At 37.3% G+C, this 27,545-nt stretch overlaps 1 protein-coding gene across 1 annotated transcript in view; it reads right to left on the bottom strand.

Moving 5' to 3' along the window:
* Nucleotides 1-27,545, bottom strand: part of CDYL (chromodomain Y like) — a 103,680-nt gene that overhangs the window by 31,805 nt on the left and 44,330 nt on the right. The window contains exon 2 of the mRNA XM_027451619.3: nucleotides 22,255-22,921. Within this exon, the coding sequence (XP_027307420.1) occupies nucleotides 22,255-22,921 (667 nt within the window). The remainder of the gene's footprint in view (nucleotides 1-22,254; nucleotides 22,922-27,545) is intronic.

The following is a 27,545-nucleotide window of genomic DNA, read 5'->3' as shown; positions in this document are numbered from 1 at the left end:
TATATTATGCATCTTCCCTCACAGGTGTACTAAAAGGAAGCCATCCTGCTACGGTCTTCACATAGAAGAAATGATTTGCCACTGGCAAAAGTAAGAACAAAACTGCAGTTTTATGCAACCACAAAAAGCCCTAAATTTAGTAGTTCTGGTCAGCCTGTAAACTAAGACAATTTTCCTACCTGCAGAGTGAGCAAAGAAACCTTTCCTGTCACTCACTGGTATCAAACCTATCACTCTAAATTCTGAACTTTCCAGACTACAGAAACCACCATCCCGAAGAAAGGTATATTGCTCTTGAAGGTAATTCGCCTTTTCTGGCGAAATGTCACCTCTTACAGAACCACATAGATCATTATAAACATTCTGTTATAACCTATAAGCTGCAGACTGTATTTAAATTTGGAGACGTGAATTTTTATTTACCAAACTGTCAAACTGTTGCACAAACATTTGAAATCCTTTGGTCTTTATTTGTATTCTTCACCCTTTCCCAGAAATGTCTGTATTTACCACAACAACTGCCTTTCTTGAGACCATTGGTAGTTTTTATGACTCTTGGCTCTCAGAATGAGACCAAATACAGGCTGCTGTCTCAAACCAGTAGAGGTACCTGAGAAAATGTGGAATGGTGGAAAATAAAATTTATAAGGCAAGAATTACTGATTATTTTTCTTAAACACATACAATTTGCCACTGAATTTCACCACAAGATATTTTAATCCTTCTGAGTGGTGACCCTATGAAGTCAGTTCTTTGAAAGTTTGAGGTCACATTTACCTTGCAAACAAAAACCAGCACTGGCTAGATTTGCCACTTTCTATGATATGTAATATAACCAGGAAGAGTCAAAGGTTTTTAAGAAAGTCTCAATGCAATGCTCCACTGATTATGGCACTAAACAGTCATGCAAAAATCATTGTAACAATCTTAAAGTGAAAAGCATGTCTGTCTGTAGGACAGAAAGACCAGGGGGTTTTTTAGGATACCCATGTTGTTTCTTTAAGTCTGCAACAGGAAGCCAGAGCACCGACAGGAAAAGTTCTTAGCAGAAATTCAATTAACTGAAGCTCTGCCTATTTATAATTAATGATTTTGCCCATTATGCTTTTATTTATTTATTTTTTAAATTCTGAACAGGTATTTTGTTTGAGCATAAAAATTTCCGTGGTTCTGTACAGTTATCAAATAATACAGAACTGGATGCTGTCTTTCTTGTTTTATTTCAAGAGTGGTAAAATGAAATAAATGCTGAAAGTCATCCATTCAGTACCTATTCTAGTATTATGTAGATTTATAGGATATTTTGAGATGAGTACTTTCCCCTAACCTCTGAATCACAACCCTTAATTTAAATGAGCTGAAGCCCAGTAATGAGGCTACTGATTCATGTACTTGAGTCTAAGTGATTTATAAATCATTTACCTTCACAGAGAAAGGAGACTAAATAACTCTGGCACTATTTTTTTTTTTTAAAAAGGAGAGTGATCACCACCTGAAAGAAATACAATACATAAGAGACTGCTCATTTTTACTTACAAAGTCACAGCCTAAAGAGTGGGAAATATATGGGAAAATAAAGAAATCTGACTGTGATGTGAGCAGGACCAAGCATTATATCTCTCTCTATATATTCAAACAAGTTGTGCATAACCTTTTTGAAAGTCTGCAGCTAAATTGAAACAAAAAGTGCAGCTGATTCAGCAGTGTCAACTATCAAAAATGCAAGTCACTGTGCAATGGAAGAGCCAGTGCACTATAAACACTGGAAATTATTCCCATGGAAGAGATGCACTGCAAATCACTCCTCCAAAATCAATACTAAAAATAACTATAATTACACAGCTCCTTGGTCAAAACATGTGTTTAATGTTACCAAAAGGAAATAAAACCAATAAAGTCCACTACTCCAAAAATAAAATAAAGTAAACCAAACTAAACCAAAATAAAATAAAGTAAAAGGTGTGGAGAAAAAAAAAAATAAAAAAACAAAAAGAGGAAGAAGGGTATTTGCTGCGTGTTACAAATATATGCAAACATCATCTGATCTGACTGACTGAGCAATATGTTCTAAAGACAACATCTACAAATATACTCAGGCTGATAATCTCCTGAGTGATCTTTAAAATCTGATAGGCAAAACATTTCAGATTTGTAACTGATTCAGGAGCAGCACACTCTTTGATCTATAAAAGCCAATGAATATACAAGGCAGTCATAAATTACAGCAGCCGAGGTTAATGCTTGATAGCACGATGGACAAGCCTTATGTGTAGCAGTTCAGGGGCTGCCAACAAACACAGCCCACTCACTGGACATGCAAAGATCTCCCCTTAGAGACGGGGCCACAACTTGAGCCCAAGAGCACTACTCCTTGCCACAGAAGGTAGGACAGTGAGCATTGCCCAGTGCTACACTGAGTCAGTGAAACAGCAGGCCTTACTGGTGCTAGCTATAAAGAAAAAAAAACAAACACCACAATCTAGCAATCTTGGGGGGAAGAAGAAATGCATTTTCTTCCTCTAGTAGAAAATACAAGCCAGGTGTATTGGTGCAGTAGATGCAAACAGTTCACTGTGAACTGTGTGACCTACTTTAACTCCTTTTTAGCTTCATAAAGAAAAAACTAGGAGGTCTGCACAACCTAGAAAGTCAAATGGGTGACAGTAGCACCCTGAAGTTTGAGTGACAGCAGAACAATGTTAAGACATCTCTGAAGGTAGTCACAGCTGCTGGACTAGACAAATGGAAAAAGGGTACACTACTGACATCATTAGGATTACTGGGGCAGTGGTTATAAGCACAGGTGAGGTGGGCTGCTGAAAAAAAGAAAAAAAGTAGCTAAGAAATACATTGCCACCTGTAAACATATTTAGACCATTGCTGTCATTTGTTTGGTAAATTTTTTGCTTTTGTTCCCTACCACCTAGTTCTGAAATAACACTCTTCCCCCTCAACCTCCCAAAACCCAACAAAATCCACCACGATCACAAACAAAAAAACAACCACCCCACACCCACAGCCAACCTCTACAGGTTCTCTGAAATCAGGTAAATGACATAGTGATATGGGAAAAAATAAATAAAAGAAAAAAGATGGAGTAGATGCTTTTGGTTTTTGTGGTATGACAAGATAAGAAATTGTCTAAGGGTAGTAACAATAGGGAAGTAAGAGAAGCAAGGTAAATGAATGGTTGAAAAAATAAATGTGGAAACATTATTATTTATACACTACCAAACTAAAGATACTTCTCAAGTACAAAGGTCTACCTTAGGCCCAACTTTAATCAATATTTTTTTATTCAAGACTTGGATAATGTAAGAGAAAGTGAACTTATGAAATCCACAGATTACATGAAACTGAAAGGATTGCAAGATTTCAGAAGTGAAGAATCAAGTTTCTAAAATATTATGCTGAGTCTGGAAGACAGCTTAAAAAGAAAAAAAAATTACTTTATTAGAAAGAAAAATAGAACATGCATTAAAAAAATGTGGTTTTACAGACTAAGCAACAGAACACAGAGAAGCTTATTGGGTTATAATCAATTATAAAGTGTATACCAGTTAACAGTGAGATGTAAAAAGAAGGGCAAAGCTCAATTCTGAGGCATTGTGGTAAGGAAACTTTACATGTGCAAAGAGAGAATACTTTCTGTCAAGTGCCAGTGTCAATATGTGCTGAAACAATCCAGTTTTGGGCACCATAGCTGAAGAGAAATCCCTTTGACAGTCCACAGTTGACCAACAACGGTAAGAAATGGTGTATTTTTAGTCTGGTAGAAAGAAGTACCTATAGAGCTCTGACAGCTGTTCTACAGCAGGTGAAATTCAAATATGAATTGTTCATTGGAAGAAATGCTACTGAATAGTATCGGTTTAACCTGAAGCAATTAAAAATTATTGGGGAAAGCAATGGAAAAGGGTTTTTCTAATAAAAGCAGTATAAAAGCTGAAGTAGAGATGGTTTAATCCCCATTGTGGAAATATTTTAATAACAGATTATACAATTCCTGCTGGAGAAAACAAACACATGCTCTATTCTGCCTCAGTTCAACAATAGACGAAATTGATCAACATCTCCTTTAGTCCAACCTGCAGTTCTAATGACACCCATGAGATTTAAAATAATCTGCTCTCCACATGCATAGTCCTGGTTTCAGTGCTATCGTAACGTGGGCAAAGGCCAAAATCTATTGCCTCAGTGACACATTGTTCTACACAGCTCTAAGGCCTGAGATGCTAGGTATTGCTAAATGGAGAAAAAAGTGCTTGACTAACAGGCTTACTATAAACACATACCGTCTTGCTAGTTTGAAGCTGTTGGTGGAAATCCATACCACTAAAGACAGAGCCAGTGGGGACCTTAACTTTGCGAGAGATTCAGACTGACTCCCTAACACATGCCATCGAATTCACATCTGGTAACAGTATCCACTTGAGGAGCTCTATTGATCTCTCAAATTCTCCAAATTTGTAGCAAAGACTGCAAGGCTACATATCGAAATAATCAAATGACTCAAACAGTGACCAATATTGAATAAAACCAAGATCTGAACACAGTTTACAAGCTTAATTTGACAGTTTGATGAAGTAGATGGGAGATTCTCAGATCTAAGAAATCGCCTCTTCTCCCTGACCCAAGTCAGACTTTGGAAGCCAAAGGTGAACAAGCAAAAGCAAAAACCATTCAGACGCTGGTTCCTGCGGTCTTTGTGGGATGGCATGACACATTGGAAAGAAGCACTGAATGAGGGCTGATGACCTTACTCGTGTCTAACTACCTAACACATGGCTGTACAGAGGATGAACCACATTCGTCTTGGAGGTGCACATTAGAGGATGAGGGGCAATGGAAACAAGTTGTAACCAGGGAAATTCTGATTAGATGTTAGGTTAAAAAGAACAGGTCACAATCAGGTTGTCAAGATTGGGAACAAGCATGCCTCAGAGATACTCTAAACAAGCCCTGAGCAACCTTTAAGAGGGTGTCTGAGTGTTTGCTTAGAAGCAAAACAAAATATAGAACTTCGAGCAGAAGACTGGATTACTTTTTTTTTTTCTTCTTCCTATCTGCTCGATCTTGAGTATTAATCCTATTACACAGCTGAGTAAAAAACAGGGACATATTTGTCCATTGAATACTGCCTTTTAAAATTTGCTTAGCTTCTTTCTGTGACCTGCTATCACATTAGTCTAATGCATCAAAAGACTTATTTCCTCATCAGGTAGTTCCAGAACATCTTATTTACCAGTGACCCATATTTTGCTGCATCTGAATTATAAAATTCTTGGCTGAAGCAAAGTTTCACATCAGTTACTTCCATTCCCTTCACCCACAGAGATAAAGCTGCCAATGAGAAGAGTGTGGATGGCATGGGGAAATCGTTATTGAAAAGACTGTCTTAGCTTCGTTAAGATATGAAGCATTCTTTCCACTGGTGTAAAACTCTGTTCAAAGGTTATTATGTTCATGGATTACATACTGCCTGCATTTGAAGATACTGCTTGGTGTTACTACATGCTTCTATGAAAGAGGGAGCAGATCAGTATCCTGTGCAGGAGTTAGAAGAAGCATCTAAGGGATTATTAATTAGCAGACCCCAGCATTATCTCTGCATCTATGGTCTTTGTAAAGATACAAAGTGTAAGGGCCTTTGCCCAACAAAGAAACCAGCTTTTTTTTACCCCTCTCCACCACTTTACCAGATGTTTTTAGTGGAGAAAGAACAAAAGAAAAGTCTTTTCAAAAAACATTGAGGTTATGCCTCTGTAAACAGTAGGGCCAGTTTACAGCCCCTCCTATGCCCAGCCCCTCCTTGTTCCCTTTAAGGAGCTCGCATGAATTAAGAATATGGACAGAAATAAGCAGCCAAAACCACAAAGTGGAACAGGTAGAAGGAAAAAAAGCCATTGTTCAAACTGGCTCAGAAGCACTTCTACTTAATGTTTAACTGTAGTGCTAAATGAAGGGAAAAGCATAGCTGGGTCGCCTAACAGGAACCTGCGGCTGGATTTCTTCTTCCCCTCATGTAAACAGAAGATTTTGAAGAAGCTGCATTCAACAGACAGAATGAACTTAGGGAAGACACTTCAGTAACAGGAAAAATAACCTGCTTTTTAAAGAAAAGTCCATTCTTTTTGTCAGGGCCTTTCCCATTGTTGCGAGCATTCAGCATAGGGAAGTTGAGGATATTCCTTAAACCAGCTTCCATTAATTTGAAGCCTAAAATATTTTCTTTAGTTTTGCAGAATTTCCAGAGCCTAGTTGATGCAAGCAAAAATGCAGCATGTGTTTGTGATTTCTTCTATCTTTAAATCTATTCACACTGCATCTCCCTGGCCTGGAGCTCCTACGAGAGTTGTTCCAGGCTACAGTCTAGCTTGACACATGTAAAATTTAAAAATGTCTCTGCATATACGCATAGGCAATTGCAGCAAAACCAAACCAAAACACAAAAATACCACAAGAAAACAAAACACCCCCAACCATTTTTCATGTATTTTAAAAACTAAACAAAACAAAACAACAACAACAAAAAAAACAACTCCATACATCTCTAGTACTCATAAAGCTGCTTATGCCAAATCAACTTTTACGTGCAGCAGAAAGTCCACAGATTTTGCTGCAGAAGTTTAGCAGGGGATCATCTGAGCCCACCTCTATTCTCTTCCTCAGTTGAAAAGGACACTGAAGGTAGAAATTGCGAACAGTGAAACACGGCTCTTTAACAGCATGACCTCAACAGCCATTTTAATAAGCAGCCTGCACATTTTTACATTGTCAGCATACTCAGACATTCAGGGAGGCAGAACAATCTGCATGGATCTTGGTGAGAAGAGCGGAGGTTGCCAGAAGGAAGTGTTTGGAGGGCACACTACCAGGGCTAGGCTATGTGTACATGGCTGAAACATAAGCTGCTTTTCTGCAAGCAAGCTCTTTTAATAGGAATCCCGTTTATTTATTTATTCAGAAGCAGATGGCATCTTCTCAAGATGTTATGCAGAACATGACACACAAAACAAGTATTTTCATCTGAGCATATTTTTTCTAATCAACTCCCTGCTATTCAGCATTAAATGACAAACAAAAATTTAGTCTCCAGAGTCTGGTTATACCCTAGGCTAACTCAAACTAACTCAGGATATAGCAATAAGAGTTGAAATGTAATGACTTGTAATACACTGGAGCGCAGACTAGACAACCTCAGAGTGTTTTGACTTAGATGTTATATTTAAAAAAAAAAAAAAGAATTCCAACTGTAGAAGAAAAAAAGAACAATCAGCAATGGTAGTCTCTGTGCTGATGAGCACATCTGATGAACAACCATGACCTATGGTTAGTCAAAAGTGTCTAACACAACTTTTTGTATTTATACAAATAGAAATGGAAGCAAAACATCCTATCATATTAGCAATACTGTCATGCAATCACTGAATTGTATGATTCTGTATGCTATTGCAGATAGCTTCCATATTGTGTTTTATGCAATTCCTCTTGAGTCATGACAAGTAATCTCTATTCACTGTGAAGTCTAAGCAACCATGACCAAGACTTATAGAAGGCGATCATGTCAAAGGAAATCATCACTACATACAGAAAAGACATAATTTAAAAGGAAGCCAAATATTATCAAATATTCCCCTCTCTATATCCTTCCTACTCTGCACCTCTTACACTGCTGAGTGCCACCTTTAATAGAAAAATACGTTTCCTTTTAACAGGGAAGAATCATAATATATTGTGTGTGTTGATACACCAAGGTTCATCTACCACACAACAGTACAATGCAGTACATACACTAGGAGCCATGCCTAAACACGCTTTGAAGAGAAAGAAAGCAAAACTTTGATTTTGTTAAAATGTGTAACTCTTATTTTTAAAAGAGTCTGAGACCATTATTATTTAGCTGATTTTGCCTGACTCAAAGTGCCTTTGACAAGATTAGCCTGCATAATTATTTTTCCTCTCTATGCAACATCAGGAATGCTGAAAAGCCTTAACAGGTATGCAAATAGCATTGGAGGCTGCTGATCAAAAATGATGCTTCAGTTTTTCATAATTGTGTAGATTTTTCCTGTTTAATTTTTCCTGTTCAAGTAGATGCTCAGACTATTTCCAAGCACTGCCAGACAGTCTGATTTCATATTCTCTTTCTCCTTTTGGGAATGTATAGCTGAGGTGATGACTCAGAATCCTAAATTCTAATAACTCCATAGAAGGCAGCTGCCAAGCCTAAATCTTCCCCCTTGGTCTGGCTCTCCCACAAGTAACAAGCCAGCTAGAAGTCCAGCCACCTAGCAGCTTTGCACTAGGGAAAACCAAGAAGACTAACTGGTAAGCAAGAGCTATTCAGACATCTTTGCACCTCTCCTACCTTTTTTTTTCCCAAAAAAGGAACTCTGAATTAAAATAATAACAAAATGATCAAAAGAAAATGAAGAGTTTGGGGTCTTGGGCTCCTCCTTGGAGGTTAGTAGTAAAACCAACTTACCTGCCTGGTCAGACCTTTCCTAGCTTTTCAGAGATTAACCTGTTATTGTTTCTAGGGGGAAAAAATGGACACAACAAACTAAGCAACTTGGTAGCACATATAAGAATGTAATAAATGAGAAAACTATTTCAGGCAACTGGAATAATGATGCTGTCCTTTTCAGTGCTGTATTTAAAAACAAACAAACAAACAAACAAACAAACAAAAAACACCTCATCTCCTACAACTGAAAAATATTGAAATCAAAATAGTCACATTTTGGCTTTAGTCTTTTAGTTGCTCACTGAGAACAAAAGACAGTTGGGATCCCTGTACAAACTGCTTACAATTCTCTGTTATTATGAAAATTCAGAATTGAAGGAAGGCTTTGCTCCACTATTAAGAGAGAAATAAAATGTACTCCCATTTTCATCACTTCCTTTGATGGGCTTTACACTAGCTGACCCTAGATAAAAGTTGCTTTCCATGAAGACAGATAAAAGGTGAACAAAATTTCAATTGTATAGTTTTCTTCTTAATTTGTCATCTTATTACACCATATTTTTTGAATATATGAACTCATTTTACACAAATTCACTAAATACCTGAGCATTGAAACCTTTATCATTGCAACAGTACGGTATTTAATTTGTTCACTTGATCAGAACAGCCATTTCACTGTGTCTGACTGAGGTAAACAAGACTGATTTGAGGCACAACAAGCACTGGGCAAAGCACTTCTAGGCTCTCATAGCAATTTCTGCAGTTTTCTGCAAAATCTAAACGTAAAAACACCAAACCAATTTACCAACCTAACCTCAGCCCCTACAAAAAGTTCTTACTCCTTCTAAGTAAAGCAGTAACACAATTCTGCAGGCTCGAAGAAGTATCTGTGAATACTGGACACATGCCACGAAAGGTACTGACTTATAAACAAGCACTGTCAAAACATACAATGATTGCATAAGTATCCTTGTACAACAAACACAAATCCTCCTTGACTTCTGAGGATTCCCAGGGATGCTGGAGTACCTAAGTTTTCATCCAAAGACTTCAACAGCCTTCTGACCCCAAAACAGTGCTGCCAAACCAGCCCCTGTGCAGGTCCGTCCTTCCTGGGAATAGCAGGTAAATTGCGTGAGCAAATGTGCTGGGATTATAGCATGTTTCAGTGAGAAGTGAGAGAAACCAATTAGTGCATACAACCGGAAAAGTGTTGTAGAGAGAAAAATAAGTAGTCTAAGTGTAATTAAAATTATTTAAAAATGACTTACTATAATGGATTTTTCTTTTTGGTGTGTTTAAGGCTCATCCAAAAAACTATATGCAATACTCATAACAGGAACACAGGTGAATATTTAAGTATCTCTCCCCCCTAAACCACCGCCACACATGAAACATCTGAGAATTTGATCATAAAGTTTTAGCAAGTTGTTGAAGGAACATAGCATAGCTTTTCCTTGTGCTGGCTAAATACTAAACAACTAAAATACTAAGACAAAATTATACAAACTGTATAGAGATACTAACGACAGGTCAACTACAGACTGACTGAATGATTTTTATACAGGTTTATCAGGAAAGAAATTTTATCTAGTATTTCCCCTCCGTGCCTTTAACCCGAACATATGGATGCATATGGCCTATCTGTATTACATTACCCTACTGGGTCTGTAATTTGTAATACACAATAGTATAGTAATAGCTTCTTCAGATAGGCACTGAACAAATATTACACTTTAACTGTAAAGAAACTAGAGGGATCCATTAATTTCATTGGAGCCTAAATTTCACCTGCCACAATCTAAATAAATATATAAATTAATTCAATATCAGACTTCATAGCAGGAATTCAAAAATGGGAAGCAAAGAAATATAAACAAACAGGGACTAAATCAGATTTTTTTTTATAGGAATTCTCTGTCTTTAAAAAGCAAACAAAAAAGATTTTGCAAATATATCATATTCAATTATAAGAACTATATTTCATTTGTTTATAAGCATATATATGTGTATATATATAGATAGATATTTAATGGAAAACTTCCCACTTCCTACAAGGACGTGAGATAAGCAATATGTCTAAATTTATCTTTTCACTCTTTAAAAAATATTTTTGTTTTATTTTTGCTGTTTCATTGTTCGTGATTAGAAAGGTCATTTCAACAAAAAAGAAAAAAAAAAAAACAGAAAACAACACACACTCCCTTGACTTAGCTTACTATACAGGAACCACTGAAGCTGACAGAACATAAAGCATTGTCAATGTACAAAGCAAAGAAAGAAGAAAACAAAAGAACTCACTATCTTTCAATATTGCTAATCAAAGATGTAACTTGTGTTTTGTATAAACTTTTAAATATTTAAAACAGGTTTTCAAGCTAATTGCCTACACATGCACACAAAGTAAAAATAGATGATTCTCTAAACTAAAGAACATAGGATAATCAGTCATCCTTTGTATTCAGAAATGAAAACAAAACAAAACAAAAAATCACAAAACACACAGTACTTTGTTTGAAATACCCATTATTTTTTCCTACTTGTACTCTTGTAAGAAGTAAAACCTATCTTTGCACTGCCACATACACATCTTTACACAATCATCAACTTTAAGAGAAACCCTATCAGGATATCCTTTCCTTATGCTGAAAATTAATTTTAAATAATCCATGTCAATACAATTTAATGTCTCGTAAAATAAGAATTAGCTTTGCATTTATAGTTGGTTTCAACTCATTCCCGTATTTCTAAAAAGTGCCCACTGACATTGAAATCTGTCCAGAAAACCAAGGGATGAGGGGGGAACACAACAAAACAAATCTGTTTACACTTGAGGGTTTTTTGAGATGACTGTCCCAAAACCAAAAAGGATGAATGAAAATCTGTATTGTTTACTGAAACATCTACATTTTGTGGTTGGGTTATTTTTTCAAGATAATTGTTTTATACAGTTTTCTAAGCATTTTTTAATGTATGAATATGAATATGGATGGAACTTTTTAAACGATGGAATCCTTTAAAGGATGGAAAGGATATGGATCTGGAGTAGAGAAAGGGCAGTGTCCCAGTTCACAGCTTGTCCTCTGGAATTTGTTAGAAACAAGACAAGGCTTTCAATTTACAACAGATATGACGGATGATGCTTTCAACTTCCAACTTCCAAAACCAACCAACCAGCCAAACAACCCTCCAAAAAAAAAACAAACAAAACCCCACAAACTAAACTGCATCTTAGGACTTAAATATATATTATTTATTTGCCACTCAAGCACAATTGCTAAAAGTTCCCTGTGAATCCACAGAACCTAAACGCTTCCAGAAGTACTCTTAAAATCTGCACGCTAACCCCCAGTAATAACAATAGGACATTCTCTAGCTACTAGCTACTGATTTGATGTGCAAAATGGTTCGGGATGTGGGTGTGCTTGTTGACATAGAAGAGAGACAAACCTGGAATAGAAATGAGAAAAGGATAACCAAGAAAGTAGTCCACATTGCTACCTGTGGACATACAAACACCTAGCTCTGAATTCCACAGGGTTAGCACCACTGGGGGTTCTTCCCTGTAAGGACCTCAGTAGGAACCTCTCCTAATATCTTAAGAGGAAAATGAATAGAATCTCTAAATGTTTGTACAGTACAAAAGTAATTTCATAAATAAAAGTTGAGTTAATTATTTTGTAATTACTAATGGCTAGCAATGTAGAATGAGGTATAAAAATCCCTCTATTACAGCTTTCAGGTATGTCACAGAAAATTTCCTTCCTTTTATGGCAAGAGGACTTACATTCTCTCTAACATAATACCTTTCCTGTAAACAGAGCTTATTCCTGTTGCTCTTATCTAAATGGAAACTTTATCAAAACATATTATCCTTCTATTTTGAACTTTACACCTTTCAATTTCTTTAGATATCCCCATGTCTTAGTCATTCATTCCTGAGCAGAAATTTCCAACTACATCAGTAATTATTTCATCACATCTCTAATTTAATTCTTCTCTAAAATAATTAGATGCAACATTTTCAGTATTCCCTTCAGATGCATATTAATATGCTCTTTGTTCCTGCTGTACCAAGCTTTCACCAACGGCTTGTCCTAGATTCTCCAACTGTATATACTTTGCAAATCCACTTTGAAACCTCTTACGTGGAACTAGCCTGAGAAGACAGCTAGACAGTTTTTCAACTCCCTCTCCCTCATCCGAGTCCATCTTAAAAACAATACAGCAATACAGCAATTGCACGGAAGACACTATATCAGCCAATACGTATCATTCACAGATTTGTTACACACCAAGCTTGACTGAAGAGTAATGACAAATGTGTGAGAAACCTTGAGAGCTTCTTTAGCCCAATATTAATCCAAGCCTTCTTGGAGTTGTCCTCCGCAGCGTTTAGACATTCTTATCTGTACTCAGGCTATAAACTCTATTTAGGAGCCAACAAGGAAAATGATTGGTACCAGTTATCTCCCTGCTGTTCATCACATTGCTAATGTTCCAGCTGTAAATACATCCCTCTGAAGTTTCTATTTTCTTGTATCTTAATAACTATGTGTTTCTCTGCAAGTTTTTGTACCTTTGCTGACCACTGCATTTTTTTAAGATCTCTAATAAATATAAATAAGCACAGATCCTATTATGGAGCCTTCTTATGACATCCCACTGCTAAGCTTCTGACACAACTAAAATGAGCTATTAAGTCTCCTCTGCTTTCCATCTTCCTGTTAGTAACAGTTTCTTAGCAGCCTTTTGAAGCATAACTACTTACTTTCTTTAGTTGCCTCTTTCAAGGAATACTTTCAAAGAAGATAAATTACAATCTGTACTTCTTCATCCCCTGTTTCACAGAGACTTTCAGAGAACTCTTAATACAATAGACTAATACTCTCTTTCTCTTTTTTTCCAAGTTAAATCTTAGAACGTTCCAGTTTTCAAGTATGTTCAAACATAGAATATTCTAGTTGAAAGCAAAAGTGTTTATACTTGTCTTTGTTTCTTAAAGGCATTTAAAATATAATAAACTTTAAATAATTTTAAATTAAAAATACTTCTTAAAACAACACATTATTTTTATGCAATCTAATACTGAAAAATTAAGGAAACAATTACTAGAGAATTAACTGTTTAATAACTTGTAGAATCATAGAATCATAGAATCATAGAATCATAGAATATCCTGAGTTGGAAGGGACCCTTAAGGATCATCAAGTCCAACTCTTGACACCGCACAGGTCTACCCAAAAGTTCAGACCATGTGACTAAGCGCACAGTCCAATCTCTTCTTAAATTCAGTCAGGCTCGGTGCAGTGACCACTTCCCTGGGGAGCCTGTTCCAGTGTGCAACCACTCTCTCTGTGAAGAACTTCCTCCTGATGTCAAGCCTAAACTTCCTCTGCCTCAGCTTAACCCCGTTCCCGCGGGTCCTGTCGCTGGTGTTAATGGAGAAAAGGTCTCCTGCCTCTCGACACCCCCTTACGAGGAAGTTGTAGACTGCGATGAGGTCTCCCCTCAGCCTCCTCTTCTCCAGGCTGAACAGGCCCAGTGCCCTCAGCCGTTCCTCGTACGTCTTCCCCTCCAGGCCTTTCACCATCTTCGTAGCCCTCCTCTGGACACTCTCCAACAGTTTCATGTCCTTTTTATACTGTGGTGCCCAGAACTGCACACAGTACTCGAGGTGAGGCCGCACCAGCGCAGAGTAGAGCGGGACAATCACCTCCCTTGACCTACTAGCAATGCCGTGCTTGATGCACCCCAGGACACGGTTGGCCCTCCTGGCTGCCAGGGCACACTGCCGGCTCATATTCAACTTGTCTACCACGACCCCCAGATCCCTCTCTTCTAGGCTGCTCTCCAGCGTCTCATCGCCCAGTCTGTATGTGCAGCCAGGGTTTCCCCGTCCCAGGTGCAGGACCCGGCACTTGCTCTTATTGAACTTCATGCGGTTGGTGATCGCCCAGCTCTCCATTGTGGCCTAATGCATTTTAGTGTGTGTTCTTTAATATGTTTACAGTATAAATGGCAAGTACAGCAGATACTTTAGACATTTTTATGTTTGATTTGAAAACTGCATACAGTTTCACAAATGTACAGCTTCTGAATTTATTTTCTCTTATTTAAGAGAATACTACTTTGTTGTTATAAATAACAGTGGCAGTAGTTTTGGATCATGATTAAACCAGTTTGAGTAAAGCAACTTATATAGAGGCATCCCAAGACAATATAGGATCTGGCTATTTCATTAGGTCTCACTTAAAAAACAACAAAGTGTATTTGCAATAACTGTAAAATGCAAGGCTGTTACCAGATGTTAATCAAGCAGATAACAAAACCACCACCACCACCAACAACAAAAAAAAAGTAAAGCAAATCAACCAACCAAACAAACAAACAAAAAACACTAAAAGAAAGAAAGTCTTGATTTTGCATTTTCTTGAATCTAACAATTTGCTATCTTTTACAAGGATCGATGGAAAAAATGAAATAGTTTATTTAATAATTTTATGCTATGTTTCCCCACCTATAACAGCTTCCCTATAAGGACTTCTTGTTGACTGAAAATTTACCTGTATGCTCATGGTTTCCCCTTTTAAGTAGATAATGTGATGTAGACAAATCTTCCCTGAACCATGCTAAGATTATTTTTGCTCAGCTTTTATGGATCTTTGTATCAACATAAAAAGAATAATCTTCTTGTCAACAGAACACAGATTCATATTGGCAGTTTCCTCAGGGAAGTTATATTCAATCTACTTCACAGTCTTAAGAAAGATGGGAGATGTAACTTCTTTAAAAGTTGAAACAGCGAGAGACAAAAAAGAGTTGATGGTTACTATGTCAGACACAAAACCACAAAAGACACCATAAGAATATTTCTGATTGCACTTCCCATTTTTGCTGTATTATCAAAAGCTGTTCTTACATTGCCTAATTTTGACAATGTAGAAGAAAACAAATCTAGTTCAATACTTTTGTTCTATCATTCAAGTCTGATCTTCACTGCATTTTCTCTGCATCAACATAAGTAAAGTAGGTTGAAAGTGAGCCTTACAAACAGAGCCTCTGCTCACTCTGCTTCATCTTTCCCAAGCTTTTCAAGCATTGCTATAACAGGTATGACAAATGTGCCCTCAGAAATTACTTTTGTCTCATATTGATACAAGTACTGTAGGAGGACGTGATGGCTGATCATTAATGATCATTACCCTTTCTGAGTGGTCAAGAGAGATTTAGACCCCAGACCCTCAGTCAGTGTAAATTGATGGAACACTCGAAAAAAAGCACAGCTAACAGCATGACGTTTCCCATTGGCCCTGTAGATGTAATAACTTTTGGTGAAAATAACAGGAACTTTTCTGTCAACTGAGGCTGAGGATTTTATTTCCAAACTGCTTATTTTTTGAGAAATTTATTTCCCTTTATATATATGTATATATGCATATACATAGAAAGACATAAGACACACACATATATATTATACGCAGAGTTCCCATTAAAGGTTTTTCAGGGACAGAATGTGCATCTGTATCCCCATGTGTGGGTGTCTGCCTGTCTCTGTCTCCAGGGATGTACCCTCTTCCCTGCTGTCACTTCCAAAATGCTGATATAAATCAGTTTGTCCTTGAAGGAGCAGTTAGTTAGGCCATAATGTAACCTGGGGTTGGGGAAGTGAGGGAAAGCAATGGAACCGCTCTTATCAAGAGACACCCTTTATAGCAGTTCAGCTGTATCAAAAGTCAACACCATCAGTCTTCAAATGGACAAAACTGGCATTTCTGTTCAAAGAAGTGGAAGAGGTCAGAAGGCAGAAAAAGCAAGAAGCTGGTAATTCATACCTTCTGTTCACTGAAAAACAGCCTTAAACCTCAAGCAAGCCCTGCACTTAAATCCTACTTTGTCATTATGGTTAATATGTTGATGCAAGACAAAAGATTTTCACAGGAAGTTCTCGATCCTGAAGCACCACCTAAAGTAACAGTATTCTGTACAACATAACAGAAACTGCACAAGTGATGGAAGAGGTGTACAAAAAAAACAGAACAATTTGGGATAACAGATCAATTTTACACATAATATGTCCAGTCTACCATATTATGTAAAACTTTTGCATTTATATTAAACCAGAAAATAACAGATAAACAAAAAAATCATTAACAATTTGGAATATTATTTTAGTTGAGTAGAGAAGCTGAAGAAGCTGAAAATGCAGTAATACAGATGGAAAATTTGGTAGTAGGTTAAAATGTTGCAGTCTAGTGCATAATTGAAATAATGATGTGAACTCTTCAAAAACAGATTCTAAATGAAATGCAACTTCTGAAGAAAAAAAACCAAAGGTATCTCTAAGGTTGACTAAATGGAAACTGTTTTACTCTGAATTAGTGATTTGCACAATGCATACACAATAGAAAAGATAAAATTACACTCTGCTGCATTCAACAAAGAGGTTGAACTAGTAATTTCAGAAGTTAGGCAGGCTTTCCATAGGACTTTAACCCATTTCATTGGCTTTTGTTTCCACTAATAAAAAACTTGGTTGCTTTCCAGATCACTCAGTAGAGATCATGCCACCATCCAAGTGCAATCTACAAACACACAGAAAAAGGAAGTTCCTGTCTCAAGTCTTTTTTTGGAACTATGTTTTACTACCAAGACGAAACAAAAACAAATAGAAGGAGCACTCAGAGCAGCTTCTATCTTTCCAGAATGATAAAAAGGAATCTGAAAAACTGCAATACATCACTCCAACTTTCCTCTAATTGTACCATTTGCTCTGATTCCCACAGCAATGAGAGCTTTCTTTTGCTTTATGGAAGGGTACTATATGCATCGTTCATGGTTCACAAGGACAAATACCTTGGTTCACCCCTTACACACCTTTGTCAGCTGTGATGCTCTTGAGCCACTTGAGGGTGGCCTAATGAGCTGTGCTGCTGCCAGCAGTCTGCTCAAGAGGCTCCTCATGTAATACCAACTACCCAGGCACATACAGGGAGAGGGGAGAAAGTAACTGGGAAAATGTGGAAAGGAACTGGGTGAGATCTCCTCATCCTAAGAAACAGGGAGGGTTGAACGCCTTTCAGATCAGCTTGGTGTTACTTCAACATCACCTTTCCTCCTAGTTCTAATCAGTTCCATATGTGCTTCTACACCTGCTTGGTTCCTGTACAGACCAAGACAAGTAAAGAATTGGTGCTATTTTGCATGCTGTTAAGAATGGATTTTTGGTTTTCCAAATCTGTGGGTTTTAATCCCATAAATTGTCTTAGAGAAGGGAGAGAACAGATAAACAGAACTTGAGTTCAATCAATCTTTCAAGAGGTCTGGCTTTTCTTTCGGAGCTAATTCTATTGTTTCAAGATAAGAACAGCACCATCACCCAACTGAAAAATCAGCAGACACCTTCATTGCTCATAGGCTGATATACTCCTATCATTGCATTGTCAGACAGCCTACTGCTCCTGCTAGTTATTCATCTGGTTTAGTATGTGCAAGGAGGGAGATGCTAACGCTACTGTGCACACTGGTGGTGCAAGTAATTCACTGAATTTCTTGTATTTCTTCTTTTCCCACATACCAGCCACCAGCCTACCTTATCCTAATTATACCAACATATGCAGCTAGACAGGCTTTTTGCACTCATTTTATACTTTAAGTTTTGCATGCTCTTCTGTCCAAAATCTCTCTCTGTGTTGCATTTATTCTCAATTACATCCACATATTGGACATTGTTAGCTGAATAAAAACCTTAGTGACTGTAGGGTGATCCAGAGGAAAAAAAAAAAAAAAAAAACAAACACATAGCAAGGCAGTTACAATTTCCAAAGCAAGGGAATTGGTCTGGTTTATGGTAAAATTTCACAGAGGGTGAACAAACTATCCAGTGTTTTAGTCCTTTCTAAAACTCCAAGACAACTCTCTAGCCTTGTGTAACTCACAGATTGTCTTTAGAGTTTCAGATCTTGTGTACTCTATTCAACAGAAATTCCCTGGAGTGTACTGTGTCTAAAAACTGTGTCTAAGATTTTTTTAAATTCAATTTTGATGAAGGAAGGAAGCTATCAAAAACTTGATATGTATCAAAACCTACTGTCAAATAGGAGGCCATTTTCTGTCTTGCCTAGTTTTGAATAATACTTATTGCTTGTAGGCACCACTAAATGTTTTTCCACAACATTTCAGTTTTTTGGTGTTGTTTTTCTGTTTCACTGATCCCTTTAAGAATTACTTCAATTAACTTTTAGTAACAGCTGTTGATCGCCACAGCAATGTTCATTAATGAACAATTCCTACTTCTTCCATATATCACCCTTCATAGTCTTGCATGTACTTTACTACACCATTGACTTTGTTTTCAAGGCCAAGCCTTTAAAATATAAATATTCAATACAATAATTTGGTTTGTTAAAATATATACTTCAGACAGCAGCTAGATTTTAGTGTGCTGAAACCACCAACTCCCAGAGCAAACACTACAGTTATTTCATTCCCCTGGCACCCCTGCATATTTGTGTAAATATTTGCTGGTTTCCTTTTCAGAGACTGTTCTTCGGAACAAGAACTACACCATGGCAGTTGGTCATGTGAAAAGCATAACTAGGTGCGACAACAATACTAACATTTCCTAGTAATTCCAGTAATAAAATTGGGATTTTCCTGTGTATACAAGTTTTTTTCTTGTTTGTACTCTTATGATTAAAAAATAATAAGAAATTGAGGCTGGGGAAAAACACACAAAGAACTGACTAAATTGTGAAGAGTTTCACAAGCATTCATAACAACAATCCCCAAATTCAGACCACTGCTTTCATATTAAAATTTTAAATGTTTTTTCCAAAATTGCTTTTTAAAAAAAATCAACAGTGAAAACAGGTATGATCATAAAAGTTGTCTAAAATATATTTGAAATGTAATTTGTATTTTTCTAGAATGCTTCAAAATTACACCTTCCAATTAATGATTTCTATTTTGACTAACTGGGATTTTCCAACAGAAATGTTTTGATAAAAATTTCCTAAACCAGCTCAAGTACAAAGTTATTTTTCAAAACATGCTTTTGTCTTCCTGACAGCATCCTCCATGTGGAAGCTGGAACTCTTAAAATTAACAGAAGGTGTACGTGGAGGAGGTGGGATGTTTGGAATGAGTGCTTCAAATGCCAGATCTATCATCCGTATTATTAATATGTCAGATCTGGTGCATATGTAGAGCTAGTGTTGAGGGTACAAATTTGAAGAAGTTTCTGCACAGCAATCGGTTCTTGTGAGGCATGGTTACCGAGGTGTTGACAGTGCTGAAAATGTGATGAGGTATCCATTCAAGGCAGGAGGAATGTCCCGAGTAAGGGATGTAGCAGGATTCTGAACCGCCAGAACCCTGTGCAGGGGAGGAAGGGGAGTGTCTATTTACCACCTTTTAATGAATAGCAGTGTGACGTTAAAAATAAAAACAGCAAAAAGTGCAACTTTAACAAAGAGATGAAGAATGTGTCAGTGCAGGAAGCTCCAAGGTCAGGCTAGTTCTAGGAGATGGGGCGGCCCCTCTGGGCTTCCCTCTAAGCAGAGGTTCACCCACATGTTGTGGAATGGCTGAGTTGGACCCTGGGCTTCTGTGAAAAAGATATTGGTAACAGAAATCCTAAAATGCTAGGAAAAGAGCCTAGTGTCAGATATAACCATGGTCTGCAAAATATTCTTCTTTTGTAACTTGCTTCCACATTTGTAATCAGAAAGTTACTGCTTGATTTGGATGTTACTCCCCAAAAGTTGTAGATAAGCTTAAGTACCCACAAAACCATAATAAATTAGGACATTGGCTTCTGTGTCACAGCAAACTGCACACCTCAGCTCAGGGGCAGTGTGGTCAGAGAAGGAAAGCCTAAGATAATGTACTTGAACTAATATACCTCCAGAAACAGATAGAAGACAAATACACTGCATATTTTTGTGCTACCATGTATTGTGGCTATCTCCTTGGTTCCCCCTTTTTTGATCTATGCCTTAAGGTCTTGCAAAAATGTAAGTGTAAGAAAAATCTCATATTCCCATTATCCCAAGCAGAGCTTTCAATATTAGATGGTCAGACAAATGCCTCAGAAAAGCTGAAGGAGGTGGTGACAGTTGAGGGACCTGTAACACCTCAGTGAAACGCATTAATGTACCTCAGCTAATATCTTATATGTCATTATCGTTCCTGTGCAGGCCTTTCCGCTTCCACTTAATGCCCTATAACAGGCCTTTGCGATACCAGTATTATCAGAGTGAAAGGTTGCTGGGAGTGATGTAATCATTTGTGGTTATTGACCTACCCAGTAAGTTTTTTATGTTGTTTTTCTTTCTTGTGTGTGTGAACGCCATGAGGAAAATCCAGGATGCTGGAGGCAGTGCTTATCAGCCACTTCACTAGGAACACCATCATACTACAAAACGTGCATTAATTATCATGAAACCATCACGTGTGTGAACACACTCATCTGCCTCACCTACTCAGAAAACTTGCATACTGGCATGCACCTCTTGCATTTTCCCCTCCAGCTTTGTTTACATCCTCTGAGATTTACATTCCTTCTTTAGCCCATGCAAAGGACGAGATATTCCTGGCATCAGTGTGTTCATTACCATGGTTACCTAGTTCAACTGCAGCAAAATGGGTTGGTCCATGACCTGACACCACAGCTCCAGAAGAGCATTCCTCCCTTATCCACTGCTTTTCAACCTCTCCTGCTACAGCAGCTTTCCCTCCCCCACCCCCAAAATCTGTATGTAAGCAATAATGGGGCATGCAACACAAACTCTCACAAAGTCTTCAACATATTTTTATGCCTATAGCTTGTCTCTAAGCATGTTTTCTTGCAGGCCCAGTCCTTGGGTTTCAAGATTTTTTTTTCCAGCAAGCTGTCATCAAAAGAATACTTGCAGATTTTACCCTCTATTTGAAGAGAACGTTATACTTGAAATCTTAGCTTCGGAAGCATGCTTACAACAACAACCTAGGTCCATCATGGAAGAATAAAAGTTCGGGACATCAGCAAAATGACTGTCTTAATCCAGTCTCTCAGCAGGGTGTGGGGAACAAACAGCTTTTCCCCACACACAAAAACACTTTGGGTTTATTTGGTGTTAAAAATGTACAGTTTATTCAACTTGTACTATAAATCTACTGAGATATTACCATGTCAGACATTAAATCTAAATAAGATCTCAATATGAAATGAGGTATAAACTACAAAATATTGATAAAATATAATGAAGACAGAATTCAATCCAGACAGAAGGCATATGTATCTGCACAACTGACTCAAATTCTCACCAAAATAAAACTTAATCAACTTTACTTTTTATTGTCCAGGCAAAGTTTATAGTAAAATAGGTACATAAACCATTATGAAGAATTCCTGCTCTTATCACTTGTCTATTTGGATAATGTATGCTTCTAATGTTCATAACAAAATTGAGTCTGACATATTTAAAGAAACTTAAAGCAATGATGCTATCTCTTAAAATGGTACACTGAATATGTGTACCACACGATGTCAAAGCAAACACAGATGTATTTTATGGTGACTCTGAAAACACAAATATCAATGAATCTCTGTGAGGAAAGCAAAGGCTGGTAAAATTCAAAATGGCTTTATAGTCATACAGTTATGTAAAAATAAAGTTGTGAAGTTCTCCAGACTTGATTTAACATGGCTGAAACAGAGTGGATAATTTATTTACATCTGAACAGCTAAAAAGATCAGTCAAATGAAAAATCTACATAAAAAGACCAACTTGCACACTTACCTTTTCCATTTATTGTTAATGCTGATGCAATTGTGGCTGTTACTGGCACTGGCAATTGTGGCACTAATGGATGTATCCTTGGTCTGCTCCCCATCCTGGCACGCTCTGCACCAGGTCCTAATAACGCTCCCACTGGTTTTTCTGCTGCTACTTCTGGTGCTACAGAGTCTTCTTGATCCTGGTCTATGTGGTCCATTTTATCAGGGCTTTCATTCTGGAAGCCATCAACAGTTGTCCGGCTCTTAATTGGACTTTTGGGCACTAGAATTTTAATACCTGATTTTGCAAGGTCCATATTTTTCCTTCCAGAAAGAGATGGTGAGTTGTTTTTCCGGAACTTCTGGGTGGCAGTAAAGAGTTGATTATTTTTTGACTCATGGTCTTTACCCATAACTAAAGATTTAGTGGATGTCTTTGAAAAAGAACTATTGGTAGATCTAGAAATTTGTTTTCTGGCATTATTTGGAGAGGTCCTGTTTGTCCTGGTTAATGTGCTTTCTTTCTGCTTTTCATTGTGACGTCTGTTAAATTCATGTATATATTCCTCACAATTAACAAGGTGCTGTTCTGGCTCCCAGGTATCATCTTCACTGTCGTATCCTTTCCATCGCACTAAATATTCTGTTTTTCCCTTCTTGTTTTTCCTCTTGTCAACAATTCTCTCTACCTGTTGAAAATGAAAATTAAACATTAGATATGGGCAGATACGCAAGTCGAGTGAGCAACTTTCATGCAAACAATTCTTTTTTAAGTGTAGATGGATTTAAAATTACAGTTGCAGTTCTGTACTTCTGTATTGTAGCTCTGTATCTCATAGTCTTTCATTACTGACTGAAAACACCCTTCTTTAAACTTCAGATTGTTATTTCTGTCTAATAAAAGATGTTCTAAAATACCAAAGTTATTCTTCAACGCGTATTTGGTATGCACAAGAACCTGAATAAACATATATTGTTAACGATCGGCACTGGCCCCAGCTAAGTTTCAATACCAGCTTCAACATCTTAATCAATGCTTCTCTGAATATAGAGACCATGTTCAAATATACTGCAAAAACAGTTTGTTTACCTTAAAAAAATATCAGTTTAGTATTGTTCAAATAATTTGCTTACTTAGCATAAGGCACATGTGAGAATCTTTTCCTTATGGTGAGAGATCCTTTAGATACCAGGGACAATATGGTACAGCTCAGAAATTGGAGCAAATACGCAAGAATTTTTAGAGTTTGCTTTGTCTTCTGAAAACAGAGAACTTGTTTTGGCCAGAGTCTTTGATACACATACTTGAACCAATTACCATGCCTCACTTATCTGCAAATAGAGATGGTATTTATGTCACAAGTATTAAGCATGCACATGCTATAACAGCATGTGGGAGCCACAGGCTAGAGGAATTCAGGCACTGGAGTAAAGCACGACAGGGCAGACAGCAGCAGCTGCAGGAACAGAGCCTCACGCCTTGTACCAAAACTACTGCCAGTCATGCAGCACCTCAGAAACTGAATTCTTTCACAGAAGAAAAAAAAAAAAAAAGAAAAGATGCAAGTGTAAGGTTAGTCTCACAATTCCCCTTTTTCAGAAAAGGCTGTTTCTTCTGGTAAATCCTCCAACCCACTTCAATTCAGTTACGGAACCAATACAGCTTTCTTCCCCATCTCTATCTCCCTTTTGGTTATTAGGTTAAAAAAAAAGAGGTGGAAAAAAAAGTGGGGGAAGCGAAATGGGATGAAACTACTGCTTATTAACTTAACTCCTAGCCCTGCTGCTTAGCCACTCATGAGCTAAGACCATGCACATAAGCAAGAATCACACATACTTAGGATAACCTCTGAAGACTAGTAACACTTACTGGAGTGGCATAAAAAAGAATGTAGGATATACAAAATAATTTGGAAGGACTGAAGGAAAATACAGGTATATGTGCCATTGCTGAATCACATTATCATTTACAACAGTTTCCCTGAAGAGTGCACTTCAGCTTTGAATTTTTGTGTTGCATGTTATCATAATGTATGGCATTGTTTTCAACAGCAAAGTTAAATGATTACTGTTACTAATTACTATTATTACAATCTCAGCAGCAAACTAACTATACATCCTAGAACTTGATGTATCCTTCAGGTGTTGTACTATGCTGTCTTGTAATTAGGATGTTGCATCATTCTGTTTTTTAAGGTCTAGAAAATCAAACAAAAAATCCACTACAAATGAAAGAAACACAAACTGTCAGACTAGTCCCAGTTTTACTTTGTTACTCGGTTATATGGTATTGGCAATTCAGTACATTTTAAAGTGCAATACAATAAAAATTGTCCAAATATTAAATATTTTAATATTTAAAAATATTAAAACAGTTTTTATGCTGGTTATTGCACTTTTTAGTCGAGTCACTGGACTTAAAAACCCCACAGTATTGAAACTATTATTTTTCTATGACACTATACTTAACATCTTAACTAAAATGCTATCTCAAATAATAAAGCCATAATGGAAAAATAAGCCTTCATTTAAAAAAATAAATTAGTAGACATGAAGTAAAGATATTCAGTAGTAAGTCAGAAATATTAAACAAAAACATAAAAACTAACTCATGAATCAGAAGCCTGATATCATGTCATCAAAAAATTAGTTCCTGCACTAGTTTTGCATATCATTTCTCCTTCTCTTGACCTTCTAGAGTAAAATTTAAAAATATGATTCTCAGAGAAAGATCTCTGCTACTAACAAGGTATTTTTTTTTCCTATCAGGAAATCTTCATAACAAACTACATTGATTACTGGGCACAAACTTCTACTAATATCTTTAGATGTTGAAAGGCCACCCATTAAGGACATGCCCCTTTAAAGTAGGAAGCCATTCTTCTCTTCCAAAAAAAACCAGACACCTTGCAGAGATAACAGATGAGCTCTAGAACAGGAGATGCAAAAATCCATTACTAACCTGATGATTTATAGAGCAAACGGGAACACATACAGGAAACTTATATTTAGCTGTATTGTCCAACTCTGCATCAAAACCTATTTTGACATTGCTCTTTTTAATTCAAAGTTTTTCTCTAACACTGTTTAATTCGTCCTGAAGACATCTTATATCTGTTTTATTTACAATGAAAAACAAAAACAAAAAACCATCAATTAACCTGCAACACACAATTTATCACGTGCCTTCAGAGATTTAGTGAAGGACTTTCTGAATTGCCTCCACTTAATTAGTCTAACTGTGCTAGGACCTCTTGCTGATAAGAACAGCTACAAAAGTGTTTCTCATCCAGATTTGGAGAGAGAAGATTGGAATGCTTCCACAATGTACACAGGGTCATTGAATAAGGTGACTGTTGTGGTTTAACCTGGCCGGCAGCTAAACACCACACTCACTCTCTCCCCTCCCTCTCTGGGTTGGGGAAGAGAAACAAGAAAGTGAAGCCTGTGAGCTGAAATAAAGACAGTTTATTAAGACAGGAAAATAATAATAACAATAATAACAATAACAATAATGATGATAATAGTACTACTAATAATGTGCATGAAACAAGTGATGCGCAATGCAATTGCTCACCACTTGCTGACCGATGCCCAGCCTAACTCTGAGCAGCCAGCCCAACCCTCTCACCCCCGGTTAGCCACCCCTATATATTGTTCAGCATGACCCCAGATGGTATGGAATACCCCTTTGGCCAGTTTGGGTCAGCTGTCCTCGGTCTGTCCCCTCCCAGCTCCTGCTGCACCCCCAGCCTGCCCGTTGGCAGGACAGAGTGAGAAGCTGAAAAGGCCTTGGCTTGGTGTAAGCACTGCTCTGCAACAATTAAAACATAAGCATGTTATCAGCACTCTTCTCATCCTAAGTCAAATCATAGCACCCTACCAGCTACTAGGAAGAAGATTAACCCTGTCCTAACTGAAACCAGGACAGTGACATAGGGTCACAATAGAAAAGGAACATTTAAACTCAATTTCAGAGCTAAAACAGGGACTACAAGCTTACACTTCTTTTGCTAATAAAAAAGAAGGCTTGGCCAAGTTATACATTTCTACTTCATTATGCAGTGGTGACATGACATGAAATACAATGCAAAACACCTCAAGGTCTTATTTTAGAAGATGCTAATAACTCACATTCAAATAATAAAATGAAGAACAATATAACTGAGTGGGGCAGGAAAAAAGAAAAACAAGATGTCTATTTTCCTTCTTCCAGTTAAGGTGCAGTTTGATGATACAACTAAACTGATGGGCTAGGTAACATCAAAACATGCAGTATAGCTTCTCCCCCCTGTTGTTACAGAGCTGAGCTGGTGCTTTTCTGATCCTATGATGGGTGATGTTCAGAGAGTTAAAAACTGGCAGAGTACTGCAAAGCACCAAGGTAAGAGCAAGATCACATCCTAGGCCAAGATCATGCCAGAAATGCTGGTGACAACTATTTCTTGCCAGCTACCATATCTACAGCATCCAATGCCTTCTGCCACAGGGTAATATTTATTTTTAGTTGTTAAAAGGTTCCATGCTGCCAGGATGTGCTGTTAACATCTAGTTTTCAAGTGTTGTGGAAGAATAAAAAGAAAAAGGAAAATGATACAAAAAGGAAAGATAAAATGAGTATGAAGGAAAGTTATCAGGCAAACTATCTGGGTGGCAAAAGATAACATTTCCCAGTTTATTTTAACATGCTAAGCTATTGCTTTCTCCACATGTGGTACTACTGGTCAATGACACTCAAAACTCAGCCAGAAGAAAAACTGTCAGAAAAATTAACATACTGCTCAGAGGTATAAACCAACACTGGAATATGCAAATTACAGTCCTACATACAATAATTGTATTTGAGACTTCCCATCTGCAAGACGGTAAATTTCCCTTCCTTCCACAAATGTGGTGAGAATTGGTTAGTGTTTGCTCTTTGAAGAAGCAAATACTTTGATTTTAATTGCTTTTATTAATAGAATATACAGCATTTACACTTTCAAATGAAACAGATAAGAATAAGATAAGGTCACAGTGAAAACTGTGTCTGGCTGCAGCTGTGCCAGGTGAAAATGATCACACTTATAGCCCATCTGCAACTGCTCCTCCCTGTCCCGTGCTCAGAGGCAACAGCTCCTCCCCATCTGTCAGCCCGCATAACTTCTTGTGTAATTGTTCCCTAACGTAGCTCTGTCAAAGTGACCTGGTTTAGATATTAAGAATACCTGAGCTAATGTAGGCACCCTGAAATAACAGGTTTGGAGAGCAGCCACATATGCCATACTTCTGACACATCTAAGAGGACTGCAGAGGACAATAAACACCTATGAG

The sequence above is a fragment of the Anas platyrhynchos genome, chromosome 2 (genome assembly GCF_047663525.1).
Source record: "Anas platyrhynchos isolate ZD024472 breed Pekin duck chromosome 2, IASCAAS_PekinDuck_T2T, whole genome shotgun sequence".
Lineage (NCBI taxonomy): Eukaryota > Metazoa > Chordata > Aves > Anseriformes > Anatidae > Anas > Anas platyrhynchos.
This window is presented reverse-complemented; position numbering and strand designations above follow the sequence as displayed.